This window comes from Acartia tonsa, chromosome 2, assembly GCF_053477335.1.
Source record: "Acartia tonsa isolate MP-2025a chromosome 2, ASM5347733v1, whole genome shotgun sequence".
Lineage (NCBI taxonomy): Eukaryota > Metazoa > Arthropoda > Copepoda > Calanoida > Acartiidae > Acartia > Acartia tonsa.
Genome location: NC_137261.1, coordinates 59,242,297 through 59,269,275, shown reverse-complemented (window position 1 = coordinate 59,269,275; position 26,979 = coordinate 59,242,297). Strand labels below are relative to the sequence as shown.

At 32.2% G+C, this 26,979-nt stretch overlaps 2 protein-coding genes across 2 annotated transcripts; both read left to right on the top strand.

The window, feature by feature from the left end:
* Positions 1 to 157: 157 nt before the first annotated feature.
* On the top strand, positions 158 to 13,394 carry LOC145312234 (mitochondrial inner membrane protein OXA1L-like). The gene is made up of 16 exons (XM_080151457.1): positions 158 to 226; positions 1,298 to 1,395; positions 2,286 to 2,357; positions 2,709 to 2,842; positions 3,856 to 4,050; positions 4,457 to 4,536; positions 5,259 to 5,324; positions 8,680 to 8,789; positions 9,528 to 9,595; positions 10,005 to 10,086; positions 10,588 to 10,681; positions 10,918 to 11,039; positions 11,524 to 11,654; positions 11,930 to 11,996; positions 12,513 to 12,575; positions 13,109 to 13,394. Exons 1-16 carry the CDS (start codon positions 163 to 165, stop codon positions 13,238 to 13,240), a joined length of 1,578 nt encoding a protein of 525 aa, XP_080007583.1. The 5' UTR covers positions 158 to 162; the 3' UTR covers positions 13,241 to 13,394.
* On the top strand, positions 13,357 to 26,979 carry gzl (godzilla E3 ubiquitin protein ligase). The gene is made up of 17 exons (XM_080151458.1): positions 13,357 to 13,430; positions 14,593 to 14,664; positions 14,957 to 15,021; positions 15,800 to 15,873; positions 16,177 to 16,357; positions 16,958 to 17,039; positions 18,443 to 18,500; positions 18,756 to 18,856; positions 19,255 to 19,373; positions 19,630 to 19,698; positions 20,212 to 20,306; positions 20,499 to 20,598; positions 21,469 to 21,629; positions 22,537 to 22,648; positions 23,419 to 23,620; positions 24,313 to 24,414; positions 24,782 to 26,979. Exons 3-17 carry the CDS (start codon positions 14,959 to 14,961, stop codon positions 24,814 to 24,816), a joined length of 1,554 nt encoding a protein of 517 aa, XP_080007584.1. The 5' UTR covers positions 13,357 to 13,430; positions 14,593 to 14,664; positions 14,957 to 14,958; the 3' UTR covers positions 24,817 to 26,979.

The window sequence follows — 26,979 nt, the reverse complement described above, 5'->3', positions numbered from 1 at the left end:
TATATTTAAATTAATCTACACAACAATATTTCTAAAGATTGTTGTTCATTTCAAAAGCATCAAGTCCCTATCTTGTCTAATGTTTTTATTATTAGCAGAAAAGTGTAAAAAAGATCTCTTCTGTTTGGAATAAAATTGAATAATTTATTTTCAGATTATAAAATGTTGTTAACAAGTTTAAGATATCCGCATATAGCTAAAAATGTTTCATCAAAGATCTTACAAGGAATGTATTCATTTGTACAGTATTTAAAAGAAAGATAATCTTTTCATAAAAATATCCCTTACATTTTCAATTGACATTTGTATTATTTCAAACATGTAACAAATCAACAACAAAAAATCTAAGTGCAAATATAAGTTTGTTTCAAATGATTCAAAATTGTCTGATATGGAGAGAAAAAGAAATAAAATTTGGCGGGAAACGGCGGTTTTCTGCGACAGTGATGGTTTTGCCGCCGCATTTCTTCACAGCTTCACATTGTTCCCTTTTAAAAGTTACCCTATGCCAAATTTCAGTGCTGGTTTTCAGAAAGTGTTACATCCGCCCCCCCCCCCCCACTATTTCAATTTGCAAAATTTGGTGGAAATCAAAACATTAACACTGAATATAATATACGCAAGAGAATTTATTTGACGGACGGACAGAACTTATTGAGGACCTTCGTTACTAAAAGTTAATGAAAATAATTTAGTTATGAAATATGTACTCAACCGGTTTAAGCATCTAGCAAAAATAAATACTACATCATTTGCAAAAATGTTTTTGCTTAATGCATAGATAAAATCAGCAATGTACATGTACACATACATTATTAGTTTTTAGTTGTTACATCATTTTGTTTAGTTAAACACTGAATAAGCAAAATTCACGTTCTATTGAAGTTTTATAGTTTAAAGTTCTTGTAAATTAAGAAATATTTATTTACCGCATAGTGTTATATCCTTAATCATTAACCCTTAAATAAAAGTAACAGGATATCTCTGAGTATTCTGTACCGAAGGATCTGCTAATTGCTAAACTAATATATTTCTCCACATTTACAATGTAACTTCTCAAAGGTCCAGGGAAGCTTTATAACTTTTTTGGGGAGGCTACACTATCTTCACCTTACCAAAAAAAATCACCATTAGAAAAATTGACCCGCCATGTAAATTTTTTTACTACTGTTAATAACGCAAATTGAAAATATTGTGTAAAACTTCCCCCACCCCTTTTCCAACCCCAAGTGCCTCTAGATAGAGGCTTCTAGTAAAATTATTTAAATATATATAATGAATACACGAATGAATTTAGAATGTCGAATAAACCAAATATTACTAAATTCTTCAGTAAATACAAGAAATCTTCATTATAATGTTACCGACAGAAATAATACTACAACTCAGAAACAGGTATGTCATTGATTTATTTTTTTCAAGGCTCGGCAGCCGCGCCTCAGACGCACAAAAATTTATTCTGACCGTTATTATGATTGAGGATATCAGCATTCATTAAAGCTTAGCTTAATAAATCTAGGCTGCTATTAAATATAGAGAGCTGAAATTTTTAGTAAGGATTCCTATGACATGCGCATCTATTCTATACATTAATTTGTATGTATGTATGTATGTAGCCTTGATTCTCTGAAGTTAGGATTCAGATGTACGAGGAGATTGGAGGTGAGAATCTTTTGGCCAATCCTAGATTAGTAAGCTTCGCTCACAGCTGAGTGTATTCTATGTTACATTACAAGCTGACCCGCAATTCTCGTGGAAGCTACTCAATTATTACATCACCCTGGCCTAGAGTTTTGGCAGGTGTTCCATATTAAGCCACCCTAATTAATGGCACTATCATATGAATAAGGAGCATGGACGAGGGAAAGCACGATTGCCGTTGCTTGATAGGTAGGATCCTAACTTCCTACAAATCTCCCTCCTTACAACCTAAGGGCATCTCAGGGAAGGTTGCGTGATTATATTCTTACAAATTGCAACAGCATTTGTCATCCAAGTACAATATCTATGAGGGGACTTGAACTCGGATTTTTCCAACCACAGCGTAGTGCGCCAACCACTACTCTATGGTACACCTACATTAATTTGTCGTTATGTCTCTCGGTCATGCTCCAAAAGATGAAAACGTTATTTGTTTAAGGTTTTATGACTTCATTTTTTTCATTTTCGCTCTTTTTTTTTCATGCTCACATCTGTTCTATAACTTATTCTGTTTTCACTTCTAATGGATGTTGTCATCCTTGTTTATTTTTTAAAGTTATATCAAATATATTAATATTACTCAGAGTGTGAATATTGGGGCACACCACCACAAGTTACACCAATGTCATAACATCAGTCAGCTGATCAGCAGCAGGGACCGATACTTAAAAATTTAATGTTGTATTATACATTTAATTTTGTTTTTTGGCCTGATATTATTTAGGGGGGAGGGGTTAATTAACTACAAAGTAGTCTTCCCTAAATACTGCCTTTGGTAGCATATAAATGTCCGGAAGGGAAAGGGGCTAGGGGAGGTTGGACAATAGAACATAATAAAGTTTCTTCCCTTTTTTCTAATGATCAGCCCAAGCAGCGATGTCTATCATTTTAAGTTAAAATGAATTGTTATAGTTGCCCATATTCTTGCACTGTAATTTGAGGGATGTATTCCTACTATTTTAAATGTTCACAAAAATTTTAGTAATTTTTTAAGTATCGACCTTAGGACTTTGTCGTCAACTAGTTGTTACTCAGAAGTGAAACAGAGCACACCTCTTCTCCCCCACACACCACCAACACCCACACACACGCATACAATAATCAAACAAAGTCAAGCCATATCAAATAATCCTTTTATCAGGAATGGGAATAAGGATTCTATAAACTAAATTGGGATCTGGAGCAGTTCATGGTAAAATGTTCCTGAGAACGATTATCTACAAAAATATGCTACTTAAATGCTACTAGCTGCGAAACGGCTGATCATAAATGTTATATCCGCACACTTTGTACTAACATGATATAAAGTATGTTACCTTTTTTTTATGTTTTATTATTATTTGGCCACAACTTGGTCAAAAATGCTCACAAATCATACTTTTTTCGACCGAAGATACTCAAATGGTTCCTTTACAAGCCCAATCAATCAGTTTTAAGATATTTTTATATTTCAAGGAAAATTGATGAAAATACTAAATAAAGTGCAAATTTGGGTGTTACCTTTTATATGCACAGATACCATAAAATCAACAGAAAAAATACTTATTTTTACTTTTCTCTCATTTTTTAAGTTTGATTCTGTTAAATTGGCTATTCTTGAAGGGATTTATGCTTTGATTATACTGAAACATAATATTGGGTAGAAATTAATGTATTTCAAAGAACGAAAATTTGGAAAATAATCTTAAAACTGATTGATTGGGCTTGTAAAGGAACCATTTGAGTATCTTTGGTCGAAAAAGGTCTGATTTGTGAGCATTTTTTACCTAGTAGTGGCCAAATAATAATGAAACATATAAAAAGGTAAACTACTTTAGAGGCTAAGCCGTTTGGCCGCTAGGAGCCTTTAAAGTTTATCGATTTTTGTAGATATTCGATCCCAGGCACATTTACCGTAAACTGCACTAAATCCATAAATTGTTTATGAAATAAAAAAGAAATTTTAAAAAGATTCTAGGGGTGATTTCTCTTTTGAGTATGATGGTACTCTCCCCCAAAATAGTTTTAAACTTACCCAGTAACTATGAGAAGCTACAATGTAAAGGAGAACTATATTGGTTCAGCGGTTACAAAGTACCGCATGACAGAAATATACTGATCCTGTTACTTTTAATTTAAAAATAACTTAGAATCCTCATATACCCATCCTTTTAGAAAAAGTAGAACTTTTTCACCGGCGTTTGGTGCTGGTTTTGGGGTTAATTTAGTTAACAATTTTCACACAGGAACTGTTAGATTTAGTGATATAAATAATGTTACTAGTGATACAGCAAAAGTTATTAGTGATAATTCCACACAAGTTATTAGTGATCAAAGTGAGGTTATCAGCGATGGATTTGATACCACAAGGAAAGAAGTGTTCATACAATTCTTTATTGCGAAGCTACTCTATAACTGAAGCATGCCAGAACGTCAGTCTGTAATACATTTACTTGCTGTTGCTAGATACGAATTCATTTTTGTCAATAGGACCTAAGGATGTGGCATTGGGCTGTTTATTACACTAGTCCCCAAAGTTTTAAAATAACATTTTGTAATTTTGTGTATCATCATTGGGGATGTAGACCAATTTATCGGTTATTGTCTTAATGTCTTATCCCTTTTATTGTCTTGATGTCTTATCCCATTAGATCCTTGGTTAGAGACACACATCCTTGGACATTAGTACACTTTGAGATTTTTGTGTAATAAAACATTGATGAAACAAAAATAGTTTTAAACCTTTGGATTGTATGAACATTAAACTCTGTATTAGTGAGGGGGTTGAAGGTGTTCTTACCGGACTTGACGTAGACAATATTGTTGCCATCGCAGAACCTACTTTCAGAGAATTAGGTAAGGCTTGTGCTAAAATTAAACAATACATTGATATGTCAACGGGGTGTAAATAAATCTTGCTCTAAATATATTTACAAAATAAATATTTTCTTTTAGGTATAAAATATATGTATAGGTATGTACCTATCCTAAACAAAAGCTTACATGTCATTTTACTTTATAATTAACAATGTCCAGAATTAATTTTTGCCCTTTATTATTGTTAGTGTCTGTTGGAAGGGCTCGAATTATGTTATATGATTTTGTTTTTTACCCATTTCTTTTTTTCTTGTTCTTAGCTTTCTTTAAAAGGGGGAGGCGGATGATACCCTTTTAAAAACCTTAAACACAAAGGAACTCCACCAAAAAAAAATTGAAAGCACTGAAATTTGGTATGGCATTTGCCTTAATAAGGTATAATGTGCAGCTGTTGAAAAACGGCGGTAGAATAGCTGTTGATGCCGAAAACAACTTTTCCCCAACAAAATTATTGAGACAAACTTGCTTTCCTAATAGTAGCCCTTGACACTTTTTTTGTCGAATCTTGTGACATGTTTTAGATATTTTCAGTTCCAAGTGACAAAATAAGAAAACTTTTGTTGAAATATAAGTTTTTCAAATTATTAAAAATTATTTAATTTGACAAAAAAAGCCAAAAAAACTGCAGGAAACGGAGGCAGTTCCCTTGTGTTTTAGGTAAATGTTTTTCGTTCACCTCCCCACTTTAGAATTTTGTGCAGGTTTATGTAGTGGATATCCATCTGGTGTAGCACAGATGCTTATGGAATATCTACATGTCACAATAGGCACAACAATTTTTATTATCATAATCAAGTATGACAGACACGTCCTATTGTTTTTAAACCGTGTACTAAGATGACTGGAACGATTATTTATACTTTTATTTCAACCTTTTAGGTAAATAATTCTTAAATTTAGAAATTGTATTCAATATTAATAGTAAGGTAAGGGGGGATGCCTTGGCTAAATCTGACACAGCTACGAAAGGTGTAGCGCTAAGTAATTATCAACCGTCCTCAGAGATATATTAATTACTTATATACAAAGCAATTAAGTATCATATAAACTGAAAAATATCATAATGTTGAAATATTGAACTTGAATATTGCATTAGCGCAATTTTTTATTGAGTGAAATTAATGTAAAGATTAATGTTTTACAATTTAATTTCATGTTGATTTATTTTCGTGATAAAGAAAAAACTTTATATTTGTCAGCAAGGCCATAATTCATTTTTATTTTGGGTTACTAGGATAGCGCAATGGAAGATAATCATACCACCAAACTTTTCATCAACTCAGGGATCTAAAGGGATGAGACAATAGCCATTAAAGGGTTTTTTTTAATGCAACTATTGCGTAATCAGTGAGCAAATGGCACTTAGAATTTGAATTTCCATCTGAAATTTTACATGAGTAATCTTTGGTAGGACTATTATTCCTAAATCGAACAAAAAGTTGGAAAAGTAGCCGTTTTGCCATTTTTTGGATATCTATATTGCAAATTATTCACGAAATCTATCTCCACATAATATTCTTTTCCACTCCAAAACGCTTTCAAACGGTTCTAGACGGTAGCTGTTCGTACTAAAAGTTTTTAAAATGGTTATTGCTATCATTTAACATGAATTAAACCAAAGATATGTTTTAAAAAGTTGATTCCTACGTAATTGATGATGGATTTACCCTGAAAATAGGCAAAAAACGGCTAAACGGCTGAGCCGACAGCCGTTACTTTTTCAACTTTTTGTTCGATTTAGGGAAAATAGACCTACCAAGGATTACTCATGCAAAAGTTCAGATCGAAATTTGAATTCTAAGTGCCATTTGCTCACTGATTACGAGATGGTTGCATTACCCCCCCCCCCCCTTTATGTACATCCTAATGATGATACTGAAATAACTCCTTTTGTTTAATTAGTGATTAACGTTTAGACACTCAACTTAATGAACAAACCAATAAAATTCGATATAGTATCCAAAGTTGTTAAGCCATCAAATAAGAAAACGTTACTATAAAACTTGGGGACTACTGTAATAAACAGCCCAATGTCCCCTCCCTCCCTAAGTTAAAACACATATAAATACCTAAAAACAAACATGATAAATTCACACATATTTGTTTTATTTATTTGATTTTTTGTTAATCTTATCTTTATAACAGACTATATATTAATTTCATTGAACTTTTCATTTCAAAATCATAAATATAATACCTATAATAATATAGTATACATACAATAATTGTGCCTAAAGAGATCTAAAACGGCTTGACTGAAAGTCATCTTCAACTTTTTATTGGTCCAACTCAGGTTTCAGACTATTTTACGTCGAGTTAGGTGAATTTTGTTTCAACTTCCAAAAATGGTTAGGATTCTTGTTAAGATTAATTTTGCCTCTAACTCCTTCGTTGTTCTATTGTTTATGAAAATAATAGTTGATAGTTGATTGTAAAAATGCAAAATCGCAGTTTGATTTCGTGTGAAAAAATTTAAATTTTAGTTTTAAACTCATTGATAACTGGATAATTCAGCTATATTCATTGTTAAAGTATGTTTTTTGCGTATGTGTGTGAGTTTAGTGTGTTTTATGATATAAATTGTAGATAAAATTAAACATTTTTTAGACTTTGAAAAGTCAAATTGATTTTAATTTTGCAATTTCTATCCTAAGTTTTTGTTATTTTTTACTCTTGAAAAAAATAGGAATCTTTTCAAAATTATAATTTCAGAATTTTTTAAATAAGAAAATGATGCTCTGATCAGGAAAGAAGGGAACATTGGACTGTTTAGTGTTTATTACACTAGTCCCTAAAGTTTTACACCTACAGTTGAAACACATATAAATCAGGGAAAGAGGGTCTATTGGGCTGATTATTACACTAGTCCCCAAAGTTTTATAATAAGTCTTTCTTACCTGCTGGCTTTTGGGTACTCTATTAAATTCTAATTGGTTGGTTCATTAAGTTGACTGTCAAAACGTTTCATATACTAAATGTAACCTACACAAGGTAATTTTGTGTGACATCATTGGAGAGGGGATGAACAACATTTTATCGGCCATTGTCTTATCCCTTAAGGTCCCTGTGCTCTGGTACTAGTCTAGATTATGTCAAGTCTAATTTATATTTGTAGATAGACAGCTGTTCTTTGTTTATGATACATATTACAAGCCCAACATATGAGTATTAAATTTTAATAAAAAGATAGTGGAGTGTAAAAAGTTAATGTTGATAGATATTGCTATGAACAGCCGGCTTTTTGTGTTCTCAATGTTTTATGTGAATTTAACGTTAAGAATATATTAAATTACAAACATCTTGAATAATGCGTATTTCCATTTGAATTATTTTCATAATCCTATATTATAAAGAAGTGAAATTTTTTGTCTGAAGCTAAAGATCTCGGAAACTGCTAGTTTCAATTGATTGTACTGTTTAGGTATGCTTTAAATTGTTTTTGTGTGATATTTTCCTAGAGGCTAGGGGCGAACTATATTTTTTTTTGTCTGAAGCTAAAAATATCAATAACTACTGAACTGATTGAGTTCTGTTCTAGAGAAATTTCATGTAGGTTTTAGGCTATTTTTTTAGTAAAGCCCTCAGATGCTAGGGGTGCAGCCGATTTTTCTTAGAATTACATTTGGTTTTACCTATTAGGTACATTGTAGGGATCTCAGTATTCGATTACTAGTATCTTTTAAGCCTGAGCTCCAAGAAGAGGGGTGGGGGAGCTAGGTCCCTGCAATCAATACCTTCTCCCCACCATTAGAATTAAGTTATTTATGAAAGTGAAATAAGAATGACTAGTTTGGCGATTGAAAAAAACATTAATAACTGCAGTTTAAAAGAAAATAAAAATGTTGCTCGATACCAGGATTACCATGGTGGCAGGTAGTGGGATGTATGACTATCCTTCTGAGAATAGTTGTATTCCCCATTGTTATCAAGGCTCAACAGAATATGGTCAGAATGAATAATCACCAGGTATAAATGTTGCTCGATACCAGGATTACCATGGTGGCAGGTAGTGGGATGTATGACTATCCTTTTGAGAATAGTTGCATTCCCCATTGTTATCAAGGCTCAACAGAATATGGTCAGAATGAATAATCACCAGGTATAAATGTTGCTCAACACCAGGATTACCATGGTGGCAGGTATTGGGATGTATGACTATCCTACTCAGAATAGTTGTATTCCCCATTGTTATCAAGGCTCAACAGAATATGGTCAGAATGAATAATCACCAGGTATAAATGTTGCTTAACACCAGGATTACCATGGTGGCAGGTAGTGGGATGTATGACTATCCTGCTGAGAATAGTTGTATTTCCTATTGTTATCAAGGCTCAACAGAATATGGTCAGAATGAATAATCATCAGATATAAACTATGGGACGAACGAACGGACAGGTTTAAGATTATTTTAATGCTTCTTCATTCTTCCCCCGAATACACAGTGTTAAGATGTTAGAGGCACTGTCGCCAATATAGTTTATTTAGATATAAAAGAAAAGGTTAACAGTCAAAAGAATCATCACTAAAAAAATTAATAAAAAATGGCAGCCGGGTAAAAAACATTATCGATATATTCACAGTACCACATAGCATTTATTACAAAATAAATAAAGTATTTATTGCATTCACAATGTCTGTCAGTCAGTCCGTAACACTAATGGAGAAATGTGATTTTCTCAGCTGTTATTCAAGATGGACGGCTGAATTTTTTATGAAGATTCCATATACCAATAAACATGTACTATCTAATTGTCTTTGTCCGTCTGTCTGTTGAATATGCTACAAAAGATATAAAATACGTGATGAAAGTTTCCTGATTATTTTCGTAACTATTTTTATATTCTCGACTTCAACACATCATAAAATTCTCTTAAAATCTCCAGTCTGTATTCCAATCCTGATTTTTTGTGCTCGCTTTGTAATTGTATGGATGTTATTATCCTTGTTTAATACTATTAATATTTTTTCAGCCCGAAATTCAGAAGTTTCAAAAGGAAGCAGCTATGGCCCGTCTAAAAGGAGATAACAAAACAGCTATGTACGTAAGTCTGGATTTAATTTTCCTTATTCTTCCCCCATCCCCCACCTCAAGGCCTCTAGAGGCATCTAGGTGGGGTAGTGGCTAGTTCTTATACTAAAGTAGCAGGATCTCAGTCTGTCAGTACCAAAGTAATTCGCTTTCTGTTCTGCTGAACTGATAAGGTTCTCCTTTACAATGCAATGTGTGTAGCTTGTTTTAAGTCCTGGAAAGGTTTATAATTATTTTTGGAGGTGGATACTACCACCTCCCCAAGAGAAATTGCCCCTTTAAAAAAATGACTGTTTAGGTAAAGCTATAATTGAATCTTCAATTTTTTAAAAAGTAAGGTTTAGGTATTAGTGCTCAATAAGGTACTTTATGCGAAAGTACCAAATATTTGAATGTATCTTTACAATATATTTATTAGGATGCTGGATAGGGGAATGAATAATTACTGCAAAGAACATAATTGCCATATCATGAAATCATTGATGCCCATGATGTTTCAGGTACAACATTTCAATTTCACAATTCATTTTTTGAGTTACTTTTTATTTCAATATGGCGTCGAAACTGATTAATATCCGCTGGATTAAAACAGGTTCTCAGCCATAGCATTTTCATTAATCTAAGTAGTCATGGAGCAGGACAAGACGTCCAAGCTTTTTATTTTGAGGGGTTTCATCGTTTGACGGGGGTAAACAAATATCCCTTTATGGTAGTGCAGCAACTCTAACTATGTCATATGATTTACCTATACCCAGGGATTTAAAGGGATAAGACAATGGCCAAAGATGTACATTGTTCATCTCCTGTTTTGATACACAAAAAAAAACTTTCTGTAGATTGAAATTTGTGGTTGAAACGTTAACCTAACGAACCCACCAATCAAAATTCAATAAAAGTCCCCAAAGTTGTTGAGCCAAGAGAAAAGAAAAATTTTATTACTAGTCCAATGTCCCCTCCCTCCCTGACTTACATATATGTAGTTCAGTTGATTACTGTTTCAGGGAGTATTTTTTACGTCCATGTTCTTTGCCCTGCGTGGCATGGCAGGTGTACCTGTTCCATCGTTGGCGACTGGTGGCCTTGCTTGGTTTACAGGTGAGCACATTATCAACTTAAAGTTTAGAAAAAAATTCTATACTGAAGGGGTCTGTGGAATTTTTTGTTCTCATGCCTTACTAATTTTTTATTTGGTAAAAATTTTAAAGGGATGGGAGTTTGTTGTGTCATTCACTTCACATACCAGCAATTTTATTTTGGGCTCTACTGCCATTGTTTTAGTGCTAATCTGGTAAAAACTCTTTGGACATGTCAATAATTGGATATTAATTTAGATTTGACTATATCTGACCCGCTGTATCTGCTGCCTATTATGACGGCCTCAACATTGGCCCTCCAGTTGTATCTTGGGGCTGACGGTATCAATACTGCTACCATGCCTGCTATCATGAAAAAGGTAAATTTGCCAACATTTTTGAGTTTCAAATAATATAATTCATAGAAAGGAAAAGTTAGGTTTTGAGTGGAAAAGCATACATTGCTAATTTGTGTAAACTTATCAAGATTGAATAAAGGTCCCAAAGTGTTTAAGCCAACAAATGAGAAAAAATGTTTCTAAAAGTTGAGACCAATATAATTAAATACAAATCAACCCTATAACTTTAAATTATTCTCAATACAATTTGTTATACTTTTAAATAAGGTGTCATTTAAGCACTGATAACTATTCACCTGTTGTATTTTAAATGAATTGAAAATAACCCTGCGGTACTACACTGTCTACATGGTAACCAAAATAACCTAACATACAGTCATAAACAAATAAACTAAAAACAAGCCCCCACCCCCTCCTATTTAATCAATCATTAAAAAGGAGGTGGGGTTTATCAGTGCTCACCAGTTGACTTTGTGTGAAAGCGTACACATTATTTATGTTTCAGTTTATGTTTGCCATGCCCATAATTTCTCTGCCGTTCATGATCCAATTTCCAGCTGTGTTAAACCTGTACTGGCTTACCAACAATATTATTTCTGTATTTCAAGCTAAGGTCATTAGATCTGAAAATATGAGGTAATACTTACTTATTTGTTCTTCTTGAATATCCTTAAAGTAAGTTAAAGGAAATATACCTACCTATTGGACTGGTGGTGATTTTAAGGTTTATAGAATAAAGTCAATTTACCCAACCCTTCCCCTCCGACTAGAAGAACGAACTGACCAATAAATGAGGGTTTCGCTGTCAATATACGTATATCCTATATAAATTATTATCGGGGGCCGTAATACGTTAGTTCAACCCTAGGCTGTACGTTTGGCAAAATTATCAAATTGATTTTTTTTTTCAGGGCAAAATTCGGTATAGAAAAACAAATAATGTGGAAGCCAGAAGACCTTCCTATGACTAATTTCTATGTAAGTTAACTTATCTTTTTAAACTTTGATTTAAAAAATGAGTTATTTTTATGTTTTGAAGAATGCTTGTCTTAATTGAAAAATTTTTCTCAATAATTTTCTGTTTTTGGAGATAGAACATACATTAGGTGTTGGAATTGTAAATACAGACTAACAGGGGTATAAAGATAGATCAAGATATATAAAGATAGGCAAATATATTTAACCCTTCTCCTCATTTTCTGAAAGGTTTTCTTCTAATTTGCAGGGAGGGATGAGATATTGGACTGTTTATTACACAAGTCCCTTAAGTTTTATTATAACGTTTTCTTGTTCATTGACATTGGGAACTTGATTTTTGATTGGTTGGTTCATTAGGTTGAGTGACCTAACGTTTCCATCACTAATTGTAATCTAAAGAGAGGTAATTTTGTGTATCATCACAGGGGATTTACAGTAGATCAATTTATTGGCCATTATCTTATCCCTGTCGATCTATGCTAATTTGGTTTTTTAAATATTTTTTTAAATTTTTAGAAAGAGATGCAAATAGAAGTGGACAGACAACAACGTGAAGAGGAGAAGAAAAAACTTCAAAAGGTGAAAAATTGTTATAACTAAATTCATTGAATATATTTAATGATTCATTCATTTACTTAAGCAAAATATTTGATACAGAGGAGAGCAGAAGGAGGGTGTATCAACCCCTAATTGGCAAAATTGAAGGGGATGGATATTAAGGGGCGCTTATTTCACTTTTGAGTAATTGGTTGGTTGGACACCTACGGGGAGGGATACATCACCTGACACTAAAAATACACCCTTCTAAAGATAGATGCCTGAATTATTTTTGTAAAGATTCTTATTATCGTTAAACATTTACTCTATAAATAACTTTGTCTAACTCTGACATAATTCTTCGGGAATGGATTTAGGATATACGTGGAGTTATTGACAGGGGAAAATTTGTTGTCAATTCAGCTTGCTAACATGGACATAATTTATTGGTCAGTTCTTTCATCCAGTAGGAGGGAAGGGGATCGAGGATCGTTATTTTAGAGTTTAAATTTATTAAAGGTACATGATAATCTGGTGTAAGATCCAAGTAATAATATATCCATTATTTTTTTTAGAACAAGGATGAATATATGCGTAAGAAGGCACAGGAGGAAAAGAAACAAGAACTGTTAACCAAATTTAGAGAAGAAAATAAACGATTAATGGAAGAAAACTTAAAACTCAAGCAAGGACAAAAATCTGAATAATTGCGAAAATATGCGTTGAAAAGTTTCAATTTCAACAATTTGAAGAAATTTTCTAGTCTTATTTTTTAAAAGAAAGTTTATGTTTCAATTATAAATAGGCTTATTTGTTGATATTTTATGCATTTTTGTTGTTAATTGTTTATTATTTTTCAGAGATTAAAATGTGATTGAATGTAATTAACAAAACCAGGTATGTAAATTGTAAATCATATATATATTCTAGTTTTGTTTCAAGGTAGTTCAAACTTCGGCATGTTTTCAATGGACGTACAGACTTTCTGGTATTAATTATAGATTTGCTATGCTTTCTGAATCGTACCTAAATTGTTAAAGAAATAATCATGGAAAGTTTGAAATCGATAGGACAATTCTAACATGTATATTATATAAATTATCCTAACAAACGGACCTAATCTATTTATAGAAAAGCATCGTTTTTAAAACTAATTTAGCAGAAATCTGAGTAGTTTACTTTCAGACGAATACATAAAGAATGTATAAATAATTTTCCTTATAAAATAAACAGTTTAAATAAACTTACTCACATGCTGAAGCAGAGATAGATATTCAGTAATTTTATAGTTTGAAATATTCACGTTTATTTTTGTAGTTTCAATATCCTTAAATATATTTACTCAGGAAGGAAGGGGACAATGGGCCATTTATTATGCTAGTGACTAAAGTATTTTTTTCATGTTTTCTTATTAGTTGGCTTAACAACTTTGGGGACTTTTATTGAATTATGATTATTTGTGTTATGTTCTGTGTCCTAAAGTTTTAACCACTAATTGTAATATACAAAAGGTTTTGCTCATTACCATTGTGGATGCACATCAATTTATCGGCCATTGTCTTGTCCTTTAGATCCCTGGTTTACTCTGTCTCACATGTTTCAAATATGTTAAAATGTCATTTAATTTCAAGATTAAGTGTTTTTTATCATATTTATATCTAGTTACTATGTAGAGTTGTAGATCTATTTTAAGAATTTTAAAAAAATTGATAAAAAAAAGTTGTACTATTTCATGACTTTAAAAAGTTTTTTATGTTAAAAGTATTTTGAAAGCGAAGCTCCTTTTTAATTTTGTGCTGTGTACTTGTTGCATAACATAACTGTAAAAGTGGCATAACTTGGAAGGAACTTTGTATAAATGAATTGTCTGGTATATTAATATCAACTAGCGGCTAAGCCCTTAGAGGCATTTAGGTGAGGGGGGGGGGGGGGGGGTAGAGTGAACCCCCTAACTCTTTCAATTGTAATTTTTTCTTAGAATGGTGGTGGTATTCTCCCCCAAAATACAAAATCTGTAAATAACCTAATAATAAGATAACGCTAGGTATATTTTGTTTAGATTGAGCTGATGTTGAGTCATATGAATTTACAAATATGATTAGATGAATATATTGTGCAATTTATAAATCAGGTAATTTTACATATTTATAATTGGAGCAACGTGAGGTAGGGGAGGTGGTAAGCGGGGTTGAATTATATTACCCTCTAACAATAGATATTGAATTTACGTGGATATTATGACAGGGTAAAAATTGTCAATTTATGTTGCTAACATGGACATTTTTTATTAATCAGTTCTAAAATTCAGTAGGAGAGGAGGTGATGGGTTGAATCGTAACTTTAAGCCGCTACAATTTTCACTTTATCAGAAAACATGAGAATCCAAGTAATAATAAATCCATTCAAATAAACTTTTATTTCAGACATGCATCCTTTAAACTGGGGTGTGCTTGGCTTAGCCATTTTCCTACCTTTTCTATTCATTCAGGTGAGTGAAAAATCCAAGAAATGAGGGGACATTGGGCTTTTATTACACTGGTCCAAAAAAGATTTATAATTCGTTGACTTAATAACTTTGGGGACTTTTGGATTTTGATTGGTTGGTTCTTTTAGTTAAGTGTCCAAATGTTTCAATTACAAATTGTAACAGGGGTGTATATTCTGCACAAGATTTATTTTTTTTCCCCTGCTACAAAATTTTTTATTTTTTTTCCCCCTGCTACAAAATTTTTTATTTTTTTTCCCCCCTAGATTTTTCTTCAAAAGTAGTGGGGGAAATAGAAAAATATTTAAAGAAATCTATATTTTATTTATTTTATCCCTGCTACCACACATTTTTTTAGTTTTTTTAACCAAGGAGGGGGGCGAAATGGAAAAAATGTTTTCAGTTTTCTTAATTTTTACATTTTTTTTCCCTCCAACCACTTATTTTTTATTTCCCCCCCCCCCCCCTGAGCCGGGGATCCCATGCAGAATATACACCCCTGAATTGTAACCTTCATAAAAGATAATTTCCTGTATCATAATTGGGGATGTTCATTAATTTACAGTTTAAAGATTACGACTTCGAATATTTGGTTCATTTCTGCTTGAAAAAAAACCGGTTTGAAACAATAAATGGAAGAATAAAACTAAAAAAATATTCATACATCTAAATACTCAAGCCAATGATAAGCATGAGAATATGATTATTTTCTGTAAAGGTTAAGTGGGTTAAATTAAGCAACACTTTCTTTATAAAAAAATAAAACACTGTGATTCTATAGGTTGACTGTGATGTTATAATTGAAAGATCAGAAGATAGAAGACCCTACAGAATTTATGAAGACCAACCTGCAAGGTAAATAAATCCGCTAGTTATCTGAAAGGACAGTTCAATCCTCCACTTTTTCATTTTAATTTTTAATTTAAACAGATGTTTAAAAAAATTTGGGGTGTGAGGAATTTTCTATTGGGTTATTTTTCTTGAGAGGGTGGAGATGAGAAACCCTACCACAAATAGTTATAAACCTTCACTGAGGCTTAAAGAATCTTTTCTGTAAAGGAAAACTATATAGATCCAGCGGGTAGCAAGATCTTAAGACAAACAATCATACAGACTGCCATCTTGATACTTTTACAGAAGGATTTGTACAATATTCAGGTTTGGCAATGCATTGCCTTCCGACGGCCTGGTGGGGTTGGTGGTTGTTGCCAACCCCCTGCACGGGTGTGTGCCCCCAGAAGAGCCTCCCACGAATGTTACACTGCCCAAGAATGTGTATTTCATCTCCCTTATACAGAGAAGCATCCCTGGGTCCGGAGAGGGAGAATGCACTTTTCAGGTATAGATATATTAATATAATATGACCAGAGGCCATTGTTCAGCAAACTAATTCCTTTTAAAATTGCTGAAAACTTGGATACTTTAGTGGCATAAAACTTGTTTTGTGATGTAACTAAAGGGAAGTGGGTAAGAAGGGGGGGGGGGGAGAAGGAAGTGAGTTGTGGGGAAATTTTCACTTTGTTTGTCCTAATCCAGGTCCATGACAAATTCACTGTTTATCTTGCTGTCGGTATACCCAGTGCTTATATCACCACCCTTCTTTCTATCATATTACTTTTGAGTCTGTATTCTAATGCTTAATTACGTTAATTACATTATTGAAAATAAAAGTGAATAAAATATAAAAAACACTTGTAAATTGTTTGAAATTAGTTCACAGTTGGATTTTTACTTATTTTTGTTTTGGTTATTTTTTTAAATAAAGTTAAACAACTTTATATTTTTATTTGCTTAAATACTTGGGGAATAACTAGAAAGGTATTTTAACTTGAAGAAATACTGTACTGCACCGTATATCACCTAATAATAAGTTAAGTTGGCCTGTATTTTGTTATACGCAGCGTTGCTTTTCTATACTTACATTTGCACTTGTTTTTAGGAAAAAGTAGAGAATGCGCAGAAGTCTAAATACAGCGGTGCTATTGTATACAACTATCTGGACGATGAATTAATACCAATGGGTAAATAGTTATTTATCGCATCGCATTCTATAGACAGCTTTCCGCGGATATTAAAATCATAAGATTAAGTTTTGTTATAAATGTACATATATTTGTGGACAATTGTCTCTAATACGATGCTATACATGATTTTTTATAGTATGTCTGAGAACCAGATCTAATACAGTGGATATTAATCGGTTTCGAAGACATACTGGAATTAGTTTTTAAATTAGTAGCGCAGCTATTCTGTAAATTATAAAGTTTGTCCGTTCGTTCGTCAGCACATTTTTTGCATTTATTTCAATGCAATTAATGTGCTTGTAATCTTCAAAGCAGCTATGTTTTTTTTTCTCTAAAAAAGGAAAATAAGTTTGAAGATAGGTATGTAAGTTATATAAAACAACTAGATGCCTCTAGGGGCATTTAAGGTGGGAAGGAGAAAAGTCGCCCTCTCCATTTTTTATTTCAGATTTTTAAAGAGATAGTATTTTATTATTTATGAATCTATTTGGACAACATTTCAAATATTTTACTTATGTTTTGTTTTTGCAGATCCAAATTTTTCTTGGTTTTTCCGTAAGTTACTTATATAATAAGTATTTGTTATTATTTTTGTTATAATCGGTGATAGATTATAATTGTCTTTCATTGTATATTTTATCCTATCCTATTATATAAAGTAGTAAGCGTTTTCTGTCCCGAAGGATCTCGCTAACAGCTGAACCGATATTGTTCTCCTTTACAGTGAAGCTTCTTATAGGTCCTGGGAAGGTTTTAAACTATTTTTGGGGAGGGTGTCTTCAGCCCCCTCCCCTCCAAAAAATATTTTTTCCTTATTTGAAACTCAGATTTAAAATGGGATGGGGTCCACTTTTCCCCCTCCTACCTTAAGTGCCCCTAGAGGCTTCTAGGGGGCGTAGTCGCTAGTCTATAAAATAGTATAATCTTATTTTTTGTCACTTAAAATATGCAAGTAATGTGTAATTTTATTTACGTAAATATTTAATTTATGTATAATATATTTTAGCTGCATTAATGTTAGTTTTTGGTTAAGGATTTGTCTAATATTTAGTTTCTTATTGTACCTCTTTGTAAAAACTAGGGACTACTTTTTCTAGAGGCCCTAATTTTCATATTCTCTAATGAATTAAAACTCGCAAAGGCTAAAATAACGATACCCCACATCTACCCCCTTTTCCGTATTCCCTCCACTCTTACTAGATGAACGAACGGACCAAATTAATGGATTTCACATTAGCTAGCTAAATTGATGACAAATTTTCTCCTGTCAATATATCCACGTATATTTCATTAATACAGACCATCACATATTCTTTATATTCTTTGGGTTGAGAAGGATTAATAGCTTTTAATACCTTTATGTGTAGCGCAGCTAATATACTATTATTCTTTTTCTTAAGGTGGAGATGCAGATGTGCTAATACCCTCTGTGTTTGTCGGCAAAACAGATGGAATAAGGCATCAATACTTAAATAGCTTTCATCTTAAATCGTCGCCGGCTATGCATTTTTGATCCATTTTTATAAAGGCATATATTCAAAGAATTGAAAGTTTGTCTTTCTGAGAATACAATTTTTAAATTTTTACGGTTTGTATGTATTTACATTTAAAAAAAACGTCAGTTTTAATGAAATCTAATCTTGTGTATTTAGTAAGAGTAAATGCTAAAATATTAAAAGTTTTATCTATTTAAGTATTGACCTTATTATTCAGGATAAAAAATTTATTTGCGTATCCAACCGTAAAATTTTACGTACGCATAACAGAAAATCCCCCATTTGACATCAATTCATATCTGTTACCATTTGCCGTAGGAAAGTTAAGATTTTTAAAGATTTGTTGGAAAAAATATTTACATTTTAATACCTAGTTATTTATTGCATCGAATTATAGACAGCTTTCCGCTGATATTAAAATAAAAAAACGTTCAGATTAAAACCTGTTTTGTCAGCCCCGAGGGACCGAAGTCCTGGGTTTACAAAACTGGTAATAATTTTATGATTTTTAATTTAATATTTGTGAAAAATTGTCTGTAATATGATTTACAGTATGGCTGAGAACCAGTTTCAATATAGCGGATATTAATCGGTTTCGAAGCCATACTGATAAATTAGATTTGGTACAATCTCCAAAGAATATTTCATTTTTAAACACTTACAAAAAATCCTCCAACATGAATCCTAAAAATCTTCCAAACAAAATTACAATATAGTGGTTGGTATCTGCTTCTTGATAATGTTTGGCATAATGGTGTTCAAATGTATCCAAGACAGAAGACGGGAGAGAAGACATAGACTACCTAAGTCTTCTCTAAAGAAGATTCCAACTAAGGTAAATAGTCTTCGTTAAAGACAGTGTCCATATTAGCTTTCCGTTGATATTAAAAAAAAATTAGCTTATAATCAATTTTGTAAGGCCCGGGATCACAAATCTATTATTGATTTTTAAGATATTTTTATTATTCGTAGAAAATTACCCCGTCTCCTCTTTTCCTACTGGATAAAAAAGCTGATCTATAAATGATATTGATACGTAATGATACGTTATAGGTATTCTACATACATTCTAATATAATTTTATTTTCAAGAAATTCAGTGCGGAAGACGAGAGCCGATATGAGACCTGTTGTATCTGTCTAGAGGATTATGTTCTAGGAACATTTTTACTTCAAGTGCTACAAGTTTTTATGATGTTTAAATACCCAGGGTTCTAAAAAAAAGTATAAGACAATGGCCGATAAATTGATGTACATCCTCAATGATAATACTCAAATTTGCCCCTTCTGTAGATTACAATTAGTGGTTGAAACGTTTTAACACATAACTTAATAAACCAACCCGTCAAAGCTCATAATAGCCCCCAAATTTGTTAAGCCAACGAATAAGAAACGTTATTTTGAAACTTTCAACAGCCCAATGTCCCCCCCCTTCCCTGGAAAAATCACAGCATTAAGATTTTAGAAAGGATATCACAGTACCCGATTGAACGATGTACAATCATAAAGTATATTATAAGACAATGAATGGGAGAACGCGTTAATAAAGCTAGTATGGCGGGTATAATTTACAGCCCAATGTTACCTCCCTCCCTAGATTTTAGTTTTAACAATTATAAACCAATGATTGACAAACAATACTAAGCACTTGATGTTTATTTTGAACTTACAGGAGACAAACTAAGAATATTGCCATGTGATCATGCCTACCATATGAAGTGTATTGATCCTTGGCTACTTAAGAATAAAAGGGTCTGTCCACAGTGTAGGTTAGTACATTTTATTCATGTTTATCATATCAAAGAATTGTGAATTTCTTGGCTCATATTTAAGATAGACGTCTGAAACTTTTGTCATCATTTTCATTATCATGGAGCATAATTAATTACAAAGAATCCATTGCGTTCAAACTGATTTTTAGTGGGTTTTTGGCTGTTTTTATATTTTTCACATTGTTTCAGGAAGAAAGTGTTTGCAAGTGGAGAGGTACCTCCGTCTGATACAGAATCAGAAACAGAGGATGAAAGAGCTCCCTTGCTAGCCAGACCCAGACTAACTCAGGTTAGTGTACATATATTTTTTTCTGCAAAATTTTGTGCAGGGACGTCCAAGCTATTATCTTAATGGGGTAAAATAGTCTAAAGCCATCCTTGGACCTATGTGAAGATTCCTTAAAGTGTAGGATCTAATCGATGCAGTAATTAGTGAGATCTTAACGTACAGACAAAAAAAAACATACTACCTAATAAAAAGATACATCTCCGTAATAAAGTATTGTATCACACAACTACAGAAGGAAAAAAGCCAAACTTGTATTACATGTAGTTAACAATTTTGCCGCTAGAGGACTCAAATATAATTTACAATAATTGATTTCTACACTTGTTTTAGATATTTCTTTAAAATCTAAACACTTAAAATTTTAGACATTCTTTAATTTCTTAATTTTGCTTTTTAATAGAATTGAACTACGGTATAAATATTATTGAGCAATGGGAATTGAATTTTTAGGACAAATAAGTCTTTAAAGCATGTCAAATTCTGTACACGTTACGGACAAACCCTAATTATAGAAAAGCTTTGCTCATTTATTATGACAACTTCATAAAAGTGAAGCAAAAACGAAGTGTTTCTTGAGGGTTCTGAAAAGAACCCTAATAATCCTAAATTGATCCGGTGACAGCGTCTCCTCCTTTATTGGTGTTCTTGTCTTGGACTTGAAGAAAATCTTTCAAATTAATGGCTACACACCTAGCGTTTATGGGTTTTGCTCCTGAATGCGGGAGGGGGGTTTGCGTGGTCTAAAAGAACCATTAAATAAGAAACATTTGATCCATCGGGGCTAACAAAACTGGTTTTAATTTTATAATTTTAATATTCGCAGAATGCTGTCTATAATACGATGAGATAAAAAAATGTTATCTATTTCAGGGTGGCACTTTTGCAACACAGAATGAGAATCCTTTCCGTCGTGCCGCCAGGCGGTTGGCGAGGCGTGGAGGCGGAGCCGCAGCCGCTAGCACCAGCCAGTCAGGAGAGTCATCAAGCGCCAATGAGAGGCCACCAATCAGAAATTTTAATTTTGGCCAGAGGTAAATCTTTACCTAGTAATCTTCAATCAAAATTATTATTTTGTAACATTTTCTAGGTTTGCAGACTTTAATGAGTGTTTTTAATATTACACCGCATTTCCTAATGAAAACCCGTTTTAGTAGCAAAGCTACTCGATAATTTACTTTGTCTTTCCGTTCGTCAGTCAATCCGTAACGCTTTTTTGATTGATTAGCCATAGTTTCTTAGGGTCTGGGCCTAAGTAGTCATGGAGTAGGCTGAGACACTTTTGTATAGCCACTAGGGCTATCAAGCTCCACGTTCAAGCACATTACGACTTGACCCGCTGTCTCATGAGAGCTACTCATTATTACCTCACTCTCGCCGAGTATGGCAGGTGTCCCAAATTAAGTCACCGTAATGAATGACGCTCTCCGCAGAGGAGCTTGGGATAAGGGTAGTACTGCTATCATGTACGTGACTATTGAGTATCCAAACTTACTCAATAATCCCCTTCTAACACAACCAGGGGAAGTTGCGTGATTATTATTGCGAATGAGAAATTCGAGTCAACACACGGAGAATTGAACTCGAACTCTCACCACCGTAGCTCAGTGTGTAACCACTGAGCTACGGCGCCCCTATGGGAATATTTTATTTTCTCAGCTGCTATTCTAGATAGACGGCTGCTTGTTTTTGACAATTCACTAAACCAATTTTTCCGTCCATCTGTCAATCATGCTACAAAATAAAAAAAATAAAAAAAAATGTTTTAAAAAAAAGGTGAGAAAGGTTTCGCGATTATTTTCTTATATATATTTTTATTCTTTATTTTTAACAAATCGTCAAATGCTCTTTAAATCTCCTTGTCCATTTTCAAATCTATATTTTTTTGTGCTTCACTGCTTATAGATGTAGTCATCCTTATTTTACGTTATATTATTTTAGGAATGCAATCTCTGTGCGGAGTTCCTCCCCCGGGGGTAATTCTTCAGACTCTAGCAGTACAGAGGGGGGTACACCCACCCACCACTCTCATAATAGTCAGCTAGTTACACAGGTATAGTAATTCTTCAGACTCTAGCAGTACAGAGGGGGGTACACCCACCCACCACTCTCATAATAGTCAGCTAGTTACACAGGTATAGTAAAAGAATCGTCTCATTGATTTTAAACTTAATTTTGTAATAAGAGGGAGGTCATTTTCTAGTAAATCCCGTAAAGGTGTGTGTTATAAGGCCTAAAAATAGTAGTAGAACGATAAGGTGCTCTATATATTTGTATTCCCTATTGAATAGAACAATAGGGAAATTTTTTTTTTTTTTGATAACCGTACCTGGAATATCTTTAAAAAATACGAAATTTCTATCAAACGCTTTGTTTGGCTCAAACTGACAAAAATTTTAAAAAAATATAATTATAATAATAATGTTTTCTATAGGTACAAGGTAAAGGTTAAGAACAATCTATACCATTAAACAAAGAAAGAAGTCATTCTTTACAGGTTGATTTATTATAATTATATTTTTTTTATTTGTGTCAGTTTGAGCCAAACAAAGCGTTTGATAGAAATTTCTTATTTTTTAAAGATATTCCAGGTACGGTTATCAAAAAAAAAAAAAAAAAATTTCTTCCCTATTGTTCTATTCAATAGGAAATACAAATATATAGAGCACCTTATCGTTCTACTACTATTTTTAGGCCTTATAACACACACCTTTACGGGATTTACTAGAAAATGACCTCCCTCTTTTGTAATAAAAAACAATCTGATGTTTTTATTAAAAGCGCAGCAAATCTTGTACTTACTGCAATACGTCTACTTTTTAGGTGTATATTGAGCAGCAATCAAGAATGCCTACTAGTCCTACCCCATCCTCCCCCATTCCCCCTCCACAATCTCCCACACCCCATCAGTCTCCCCCAGCTACCTCCCCTCCCCCCTCTTCTTCCCCTACTGGTGCATCAAATGATGCTTTTGAGAACGAGACAGGAGTTGAAAATAATACTGATGAAACAGTAAATGTAACAGGTATGATTGCAAATTAGAAGAACATTGAATGAATAAGCAATAAGTTTTTCTTTGTGTCAAGTTAATCACTTTCATTTACTTCCTATTTTTATTTAATCTGTAAATATGAACTTAGACAGTTCTTGTTTACTTTTTTTTATCAGTTATTGATCGTACAGCCCCATAAGAACTACAAAACTGTATTCTAAGTCAATATTTAACAATATACCCAAAGTATTATTAGTAAACTCTCTCATTTACTGACTTAAATATTGATTGGTTGGTTGAAACTAGCACTGTTTAACCTTTGAACCAATAATTTCAATCTAAATTTTTATAACTGCATTGGAGATGTAAATTTTACATTAAAGGGGAGGTAGGTTGTGACAAAATTCCATAAATGTGCGAGTTTTAGCAATTTAAAATAGAAGTAGAACTCTAAAATTTTGCATGGAAGTTGCTTTAATGGGGAATAACGCGGATATGTACCATATTGTACTGTATTAGATCAACTGCCATACAAAATTTTAGAGTTCTACTCCTATTTTAAAGTCTCAAAACTCACACTTTTACAAAATTTTAGCACAACCTACCTCCCCCTTTATCGTGCATTATATTACCCCTTAAGATCCCTGTCAATATTTAACTATTTAAGTACATGATACTCCATTGTCTTATCCCTTAAGATCCCTGTAACTCTATTACTATTTTAGTGCATGATACTCCTGAAGTTTTAACTGTTGTTGTTGATGTTGAGAATAATTATGTTGATGAAGATAATGATATTGATCAAGCACCCACAGTTCAACATACAAGTAAGCTTATAATTATCTTACCCCTCTTTAGCCAAACTTTATATTAAGAAAATATACCATACATTTGGACAATTAGGCGTTTAGATAGGACTTAGTGGAGGTTAGAATCAGTTAAGAACAAAACTCTTGCTGATATACCTAGCCATTTTAAGATTTACAATTTTAAGAGTTTTGATATCCTATACAAACTGCAGTGGTATCTCTTTTTTTTAAGTGTCCTGTCCAAATCTGGAAACCACGCAATTTTACTAATTTCGTTTTATTAAATCTCTCGTTCAAAGAGCTTGATTTTAAAGTTCAGAGATTTCAAACTTTCTTTTTGTGAACTTTCTGTGAATGACCTTTAGAATCTATATCATTTTTTCAGATGAGACAGGTTCAAACGAAGACCCTATTGTTTAAAAGTTTCCATCCATCAAATCATCGAGTTTGTCAATACACATACATATATATTTATAATTAAATCTCAATTGTAATAAAAAAGTTTTCGTAGATTTCTTACTTCTTGATATATTAAGGGGACTAAGCACGAAAGAGAGCAAGTGATTTTAAGCACCTTCCTACAGTGATTTTTTGTGACCTTTCTAGGTTTCTGTTAAATATAGAATTTACAACTTAAAAGAGAAGTTTTACCAAGGTTTTATATGAAAAAACTTTGAAATGTTAAGCTATTTTTGAAGAAATGTCGTCAAATGCTTAACATCACTTGCTCTCTTTCGTACTGTACTGTATGTACACTGTTAAATAAAATTTCTGTGACTTAAAAGCGAAATTGTCACAAACTAGTAAAGTGCAAAAAGACAAAATTTTTACAAAAATTAAATGTTTATAAATAGCTATCAAGTCTTTTTTTACAAAAAAGTTCACCAAAAAGCCATATTTTTTATTGATTTGGCATTATAAGATGAGTTTAATTTGTTGATATAAAAAGGCATTCTTGATGGTAAGAAAAGCTGTTTAGAAGTCACTTTTTGAGTGTTTTTTTTGTATGTTTGAATATTGATATATAAATGAGTCATACAAATTTATATAAATTGTATTTTTTTTCATTTAAGATATATATTCCAAGCACCTTCAGTATATTAGTTAGTAATTCAAACAGTAAAAAAACGTATAATTTGATACACATTGATACATAATTTTTGTTTACGGGTTGTCCCAGATTTAAGACAGTCATTTTTTCACAAAATTTAATATACATAGAAGTAATAGATAGATAGCATCTTTATAACTAAGATTAAGATACTAAACAAAATCAAAATTAAATTAGTACAAAAAAAGAAAATTGTAATACTACCTACCCATTAATTATCAACAAATCAATGCCTATAGAAATAAAAACTTAAGTAATGCTTTCAATAATTTTATTTAGAAAAATTTATACTTATGCCTTCTACTATTTTTCAAACCTCAATTATTACATTGAAATTTTTATACAACTAAAAAATTGTTAGTACACTGAGATTTTATAAAGTAAATTTTTAAATTTGAATTTTTGTTAAAAAATCTTAGTTCCTCCAATCATTATGAAAATAGTTTTGCCTGTATCTTATTCGTTATGTTGTGTGAATGTAATTTGTAATTCCATTTCAATAGCGAAACTACCTTGTAATTCATTCTGTCTGTTCGTCCGTTCCTAATATCTTTTTATTCTAATGTCCTCCTATTTCTTTAATTTTCTTTTTTTATGACCACTGAGCATCTGCTTGATTTACTTTGTCCGTTTGTTCATCTATGCTTTTTTGTGCTTTGCTACTTAAGAATGTTGTCATCCTTGTTTCTGTTAAATGTACTTTTATTAGATTTAATATAGATTATATATTATGCAATATATATGTAAATTTTATTTAGAATAGCGTATATCCTTAATATTAAGTTCAAGTATAATTGCTTATTTAGAGCGTAGCTTCTTAATAATATTTTCTTTTTTTCTATTTGTATGTAAAACAGTACTTATAATATGATTATGCACTACTTCTGTTGTGAAACACAACTAAAAGGAAATTATTCAAGAAAGATGTTCAAAGTGTATTACAACTTGGCCTTTCAAATTGGGCTGTTTTATAATAACTTATTCGTTGGCTTTGGGGACTTTAATTAAATTTTTATTGGTTGGTTCTGATGAGTGTCCAAACATTTAAACCACTTATTGTCCTCTAGAGAAGGGGTAATATTGTGTGTTATCTTTACGTATGTACATCATTTTATTGGCCAGTGAAATTTGTGCGAAATGTATTTCTTCACACGCTATATCCTCCGTGTAATAAAACTCTTTAACACTGTTTCTTGAATAATTCTTTTTATTCCATAGAAAAATATAAAACAAGGTTTATCATGCACGATACTTTAAAAAACTACCAGAGCAAAATTCGATTAAATACCTACCTTACTTTTTATAGGTACCTTTTTAAATTACAATTACATAAATCACATTATTAATAGATATAAAAATAATGAATATTATATAGAATAATAATGACACATAAATAATGTAAAGGGTTGATGATTTTCAGATATATAAATCTACAAATTTGGACAAGATAATGTAAAATTGCTTTTTTCAGA